This window comes from Polyodon spathula, chromosome 7 (genome assembly GCF_017654505.1).
Source record: "Polyodon spathula isolate WHYD16114869_AA chromosome 7, ASM1765450v1, whole genome shotgun sequence".
In the NCBI taxonomy this organism is placed as follows: domain Eukaryota; kingdom Metazoa; phylum Chordata; class Actinopteri; order Acipenseriformes; family Polyodontidae; genus Polyodon; species Polyodon spathula.
Window position 1 is genome coordinate 4,503,981 of NC_054540.1, and position 7,558 is coordinate 4,511,538.

The window sequence follows — 7,558 nt, forward strand, 5'->3', positions numbered from 1 at the left end:
TCAACTTACCCCAACTAAGCAGCACCACACTAATGATTAGGTTACCATACATACTGAACTTTACTTAACAATCCTAGAAAAAAATAAACAAGAAAAGCAATAATTCAGCATCTTTTCAGGAAAGTGGTCAGTTTCAATGTTAGTCACTTGGAACATGCAACATCTTGTCTAGGGGAGGGTACAATACATATCTGGGATGCATGATAAGGCAGACTGATCACTGAGACACATTGTGAATTCCTTTTATACACCAGGCATCTTCTACTAGTTTAATGGTTTGATGGATTTATACTGCATTTATGTTTTAAAGGGAAGAGTTTGGTAAAATGTTTAATAAACAGATAGTAAAGACGAAACAGCGGTTTTATTCTTATACAATGTATGCATCATATGCATCTTACATTGATTTCTGCATAAGAACAGAAGCCAGGAGAACCAAGACACCTGCCTTTAATTTATGCAGCACCACTTATCTTTTTCAATCTTTATTTTATATAGCGCCTTTCATAGCTGACTACCATCACAATGCACTTTACAAGATAGTGAGGAACAATGCATAATGCAATAAATCCAGTGAATACAGGGCATATACAAACAGTAAAAAACAGTAAAAAAATACATTAAATACAGGCATATTACATTAAAGGCAAGGCTAGGATGTGAATTCTAAACACTGTGGATGATTGTGCCATTGTAACAGAAATATAAGGAGTTCTGGTTGTAAATCTCCCTCCCAACCTGGAAGGGCGCCAAGTAGCAAAAGGGGAAGTCTTTGGACAGGCTGGCTTGACAGTTCATTTCCAGGGTCGGGAAGTCGGTCAGCCTGGAAAAAAGCGACTCTGTTGCAGGAACATATTGACCCAAAAGGTAAACGATGTAGCAGCTGCAGGCAATAGAGACAGCTGCAATTGTTTACCAAGGGGTCATGCATGATAGCATAAAGGGGACGGAGAATCGTAAATCTTATCCTTCGCTTGGTTCAGAAATGGAAGGACTGGGAAAGTTTCAAAATAAAAAGACAGAAAGGAGTTTGAGTTTTGTTTTGTAACCCGACTCTGGTCACTCTGAGCTACCAGAGTAAAACAAGCAATATTTAGAACGTATTTACTTGTCTGAGTAGCTGATATTGACTTGGTTTACAGTAATATGCATACAAAGATCTTGGTTCCCAGTGGCTGGTGTTGAGCTGACTGGTACTGTAATATTCTATATGCAAATATCTTCAAGAATGAAGATTGAATTAAATATCTGCCCTTTTTTTCTGTTTACAGCAGTAATATGCAGCGATATTTAAACAGGTAAATACACTCACAACTCCAATGAAACAAAGAGTTGATTGTTCATGAGGAAAAAATAAATAAAATAGACCCAACTTAATGTCAAAGAGCACTATTGCATTTAATACTTAAATATCTGGCAGAGTTCTTATATATTACAAACACTTCAAAACAACCCCAGATTCCCCTAAATTAAACAATAACATACAAACACAACTGTGGCAGGCTGGCGAGTGAATAGAGGCCCAGAGACAGTCTGCAGTTCAAAAAAATACTAGTTTTATTATAAATAAACAAAAATAAAGGTGCACAAGGGCAAAATAATAGATACTTAAACACAAATAAAGCAAAAACAAAACTCACAAAAATAAAGGTTTCCAGGCTGGGCAATGGCTTCACTGGTACCAACACCAACACCAACACCAACACCAACACCAACACCAACACCAACACCAACACCAACACCAACACCAACACCAACACCAACACCAACACCAACACCAACACCAACACCAACACCACCAACACCAACACCAACACCAACACCAACACCAACACCAACACCAACACCAACACCAACCTACTTCCTCAGCTCCCTCATCCCAAATGAGAAGCAGAGGCCTCCTTTTATGTCAGGTGGCTGGGCGCTGATTGATCGTTAATTAATCAAATCAACTAATCAACCCCAACCACCTGAACATAATAAACCCAGGCAGGTAGGGGAAATTAACCCCATCCCTGCCAATTTAAAAAGGGCGGAGCTTTGCTCTGCCACAACAACACATTACATACCATATAACATTCAGAAAGAAAACAAAAGCAAGTCCAATGCAATGCAAACTCGTGTAGACTTCATTCCTTTTGTTCTATATGGAGCTAGCATAACTCTTTGGGGCCCATTCTGTCATTTTATTATTTATTTTCCGTTGGTGCACGTTAACATTAACCAACTGCTTTCACTCACCTCGTGGTATTTTCTTTTTCAGTCACAAGGAGGACTTTTTTTTGTTTTATTTATTTATTTGCTACTCACAAGTTTCCTTCGTAGATGTTGTGGATAAGAGCATACAGAAGACAAGGGGTTCCGAAAAAAAAAAAATGCACAGGCAGGTTGCAGAAAACAACGTCTGTACAATGCTTCCAGCACACACATGCCTCTTTAGAGTATGCGCCAGTAACTGGAATTACACTAGTCAGGCTGTCACGCGAGCTCACTTGACTTGCTTCAGTCCTACCTGGTAATTAATTCCATTTAAGCCAGTCAAGACATTAGTCTAAATAAAATTAACCGGCGTTTGCAATTCTAACTCTTACTGTTGAAGCTATACTGAAACGCAAATGTTTTTTTTTTCCTTAACACACTGAATCGTCTTCATAAAATCTAGGGCCATCAGCATCGTCTCCCTTGTTTTATTTCTTTCTCCCTCACAGACACAACGTCCGCCCAACGTAAAACCAAGAGAAAAAGAGACAAAGACCCCCCCCTTTCCGGGCGGAGCTTATCCTTATAATAGCGTCTATTAAAGGTGGGATGTGCAGCCGATTCTCCTTCCTGATTGGTGCTCTGTATTGATTGACACTCTGCAGTGTAAAGTTCAATCCCCTTCTGCGCGAAATTGCATTATGGGGCGAGTAGTTTTTTTTCTAATGCAGTCAATAATAACAGAGGCCAACAATCGTCGATTTTTAAAGGTGCCTACAGTTTGTTTTGTCGCTGTTAGTAATTGTCGTTTGTTTTTGTAAATTCACTAGACGGCTAACACTTCTCTGGACTGTCGCCTTGGCTAGCACTACCCGGAACAACATTACACCATAGTCACGATTTTATAATTTATCATCATTTCCCTCCGTGCTTTACACATTGGCATGTATTGCTGGAGGTTTATTGTTTGGTCACCAGACCGGGAATACAAAATAAAGAAACCTTTCCTAAACTGGATTATAATTGTCTGCCTGTGATTATTCCTGCACCTGTTCACTATCAGCATCCACTTTGCCACACGTGGTGTCAGAACTGGGAGATGGATCGCAACTCACTAGCAGAGCTGCTGGAGGAGCTGGATAGCAGACGGGACACAGAGGAGAAAAGGAGAGAGGAGCATTACACTGCGCTCATTGAATGGTAGGGCTGGCATTGTCCATAGCAACAGCCCCTACCACAACACCAGCAATGTCGGCACCGAAGGCTCGGGCGATGAAGATGATGGTGGAGAATAATCCAGAGGCATACCTGGTGGCATTTGAGAGGATGGCTACCACGTGTCTTGGCCGCGGGAGCTCTGGGCAAGCCAGCTGAGACCCTGCCTGAGGCTCAGGCAGCCTAGCAGGCTATGAGCGACTTCAATGCTGCCAGCTGTGACCTGGTCAAACAGGCCATTCTCCGCCGCCTTAACATCACGACAGAGACCCACCAGGTAAGGTTGAGGGAGTTCCGAAGATCCCTGGAGACACGACCCAGGGTGGTTGCGGAGCGGTTGTGGGACCACATCGTACACTAGATAAGACCCCCAAGAAAAAAAAAAACATCCTGCAAATGGGGGAAGCCATGGTGGTGGAGCAATTTTGCCATGTGGTCAGCGCCTGGGTAAGGTGCCACAACCCCGACTCCCTGGACGCCATCGTAAAACTAGCGGAGGATTATGAGGACTCCCACCCTTCGGAATAACCAACCGCTACCTCCCTCTCCTCCAGCACCACCGGTACCAGCAGTCCCGGGATCCAGACCTCCGAGACCGTCAACCCAAATGGGCCCCCTTGCCTCCTCTTCATGGAGACCAAGGTTGGCCCCCAGCTGGGGTAGAGGTGCTGCTACCATACCAGTAACAAGACAATTCTTATCTCCACTCTGGACCTGACAAAGGGACACTGGCAGATCCCTTTAACCTGCATCCAAACAACACCCTCCCTCGAAATCAGCCAGTCAAACTGCCAACCCTGTGTTTCAGTTCGTTCCTCACAGCAAATCCACTCCCTGCCTGCTTGAATGAGCTCCGCCTCCAACAACAAGTTTCGAGTCTGACTCTATACTACACAGACTATTCAACAATCCCACAGTTAATCTGGTAATGTCATAATAATAATATAAACTGTTTTCTCTACATCTGTGTTCTAATTATATTAGGGCCTATTTTCCTCAGCGGAATGTTACCCAGCAAAATATCAGAAGTTCAAGGTAAATATAAGTTTTAAAGTTGTTTTTTTTTTTTAAAGAGAAAATAAATACATTGTTTTCTAATAGCGATAGAGCCCTCTCGATGCAGGCTCTACCGTGTAGTAGATGACCTTGACTTTCGCCCACATCAACGGGCTTTATCACTTAAATAGAGCCCAAAGTCCTCAAATGATTCTTATATATATATATATATATATATATATATATAATATATATATATATATATATATATATATATATATATATATATATATATAAACACCCCCCCCCCCCCTTTCAAAACTTAGCCTGCCATTTGATGTGTATTCTAAAGTCTACACACAAATGTGTTTCAGTGGCTCAGCAAGATCAAATGACTTCTTGCAAGAATGCATACTTCAACAAATCTGTTTCTACACTGCCTGAAAAACCTATAGAATACAGCATAAAGAAGTAAAGGGAAAGGCTTTTTAAAAAAACTACAGTATTATTTCCTTGTTATTCACATTGACTGACATTAGCTATTCCATGTGAAACATTAATAATTATCATGATAATGTTACATATGAATGCAATTACCTTTCTAAATACCAGGAATACTGTTCCAGTTTCAGTTTCAGTAATGCAGTAATATCAATACTCACTAGAAACCTATCATTCATCCAACAGTTTGCAAACACTGTGGGCATATTCCAGCAATGCAGTTTTCCAACACATTCATCCATTTTTTTAAAATTAATTTTAAAATAGCATTTGTAAATCTTTTTTTTTTCATAATACTCAACTTTTTTTTTTAACGCGCTTCCTGATTTCCAAGCAATACAGAAAATGTGCTCTTCGTAAACCGTCACAGTAACATGTTGTCTTGTGTATCTAAAGGAGAAAGTTTTGTCTCTGCATTGGAAAGGAAACTAGACAAATTCACAAATATTTACCTTTATACTGGCTTAATGAAAGCATACAATTTTGAATGGAATAGTGAAACGCTGTTGTATACAGATATGAACGGGGCCTATGAGTTCTAAACTATACTCAATCCACATTACACCAAACTCTCTGCGTCAGCAGCGGTTTTATTTTCAGTCCTTTTCCGTGCATACATTCATAAACATTAATATAAACACCACAGATAGCAGTTGGGATTCTACACAAGGTTCTTTATCAGCTTGGCGGCACTTTTTTTTTCATTGACGTTTGACACTGACTACTGGAAATAATTACGTTACTTGAATCCTCTATTTAACATAGAATACTTAATCTTAGTTAACTTGTTAAACGTAAAACACCATGGAATCTCACAACACAACGTAATAAAATATATAAAGTAGAAAATCTATATGTTAGAAAACAGTTTAGTCAAATATATGCACCTTTTGTACTGCAGTTGGTACAGTCGTGGTAAAGTTGTGGGTCCAGTTTCGTTTCTCACACGGGTCTTCATGCTTCAACAAAATGCCATCAGCCAGTGTTGCCAGATTTTGTAGCTAGTTTATAGCCCAATCAAAGCTAAAATCCCGCCCAAATTCCCTAAAGTAGCCCAAGCACAGAGTAAGGAGTAGAATGACGGGGGGGGGGGGGGGGGGGGGGGTGTTGGCATACAACCATATATTCACCACCTAATACATTTGTATTATAGTAGAAACACTACAAAGAAAAACAAGTTTAGACTTACTGACTGCAGTAAAAGACATTAGTCTTGTAGCACTGCATAATCAACATTCCAAAAGCATAAGCATAAACTATATACATTCCACTTTGTCGTCATAGAGTCACACCTATTTTCCAGCAGTATCGGCTAGTTGCTATACATGCTGGAATCAAAATTGGCCAGCAGTTCCCACTGAGGACTAAAAGATGCAGAAGTCCCTCCATTCCTGATCACTCCTGATCTTTGAAAGCAGTTTCAATCCTATTCTGTTTTGGGTATTGTCTTTAAGAAGAGCCACTTGTGAAAACTCTCTCCACGTGTGCATTGGATATTGACAGAATACGCAGCTTTATGGCTCCTAAGGCCAGTTCTTAGAAGAAATAATTTCCACCTGCCTCTGTGCATTAACAGATTCATTCACTTTGAGCCACATTTCTTCAAGAGTGCCCTTCTCTGTTAAATTAGAGGGAGGCAACACTTCTCATTGTGTTTCAAGAACATCGACTGGACTTGTGAAAAACTGAATTGGCAGTTCACTCACACATGGTTTCGCATTGGACATCACTGTTTTGGGACTAAAGCATTTCCTCAGCATATCCATCGATTCAGCCAGTCACATTTGGTATTGGGTCAATAGTTGTTTGGTGAACTCAATGCACCTTGCTGTTATTGCATTTTTGGGAACCGGTGACAGTATCAGCATCTTATACTGTCAATTCCAGGTAAGTATAATTTTGATAATTATTTTTCTAACCCTCTGTACACAGAGAGTTAGAAAAATAATTATAAAAATTATAATTATTACACCCTCTTATAATTATAATTATTACACACTCTGTCGTATTTTGCACACAAACAAGTAAGTAAAAAATATTTTTCTTTTACAGGGAAATAATACAGTTTTTCTCTATAAGACGACTTCACAAAATCCCCCCTAAAACTGCCTTAAAGGGTGATCATATATTCCCTTTCTTCCCAATACAACCAAAAGCACCTAAAAACATGCACCAAGTAAAACCAGAAATTTGATGAGAAGATAACTCCAATACATTCACCTGGGCCTCAGACAGACCTAGAAATCACAGTTAGTAGGTCCTCTTAATTACAAGGGGATGGTCCATCACTTAATCCAAGTCAAACACTGTCCCAGTAGAAAAGCCAACAAGGATAAGTAAAGTTATTTGGCTCACTTCAGGCTCAATTCCTCCTCTCTAGCACGACACAGAATCCTGCAATGGAAGAACGAACAGCACTGAATACACCGTGTAACAATTTATTTTTTTTTGGTTCCTGGGTAGTAAGTGTTATTTCCTAATAGCTTATGCCTCAAAAGTATAGAAAATGGCTATTATTCCCCACAAACTTTGCTTTTGTGACCAGGACAGTGATATTTTGAAATTTACCTATTTTCCAGAACATTCCAGATAGATTCAGTGCTGAGTAAACTTGGAGTAACTTCTAGAATGTTCTAGAACTTTCCAG

The 7,558-nt window shown here is 39.9% G+C and overlaps 1 protein-coding gene across 1 annotated transcript in view; it reads right to left on the reverse strand.

Annotated features, from left to right (window-relative positions):
* Positions 1-5,887, reverse strand: part of LOC121318033 (receptor-type tyrosine-protein phosphatase beta-like) — a 53,500-nt gene extending 47,613 nt beyond the window's left edge. The window contains exons 1-2 of the mRNA XM_041254239.1: positions 5,799-5,887; positions 10-73 (exon numbers count right to left, since the gene is read on the reverse strand). Coding sequence (XP_041110173.1) covers positions 10-52 — 43 coding nt within the window. The 5' untranslated portion in view covers positions 53-73; positions 5,799-5,887. The remainder of the gene's footprint in view (positions 1-9; positions 74-5,798) is intronic.
* Positions 5,888-7,558: the final 1,671 nt, after the last annotated feature.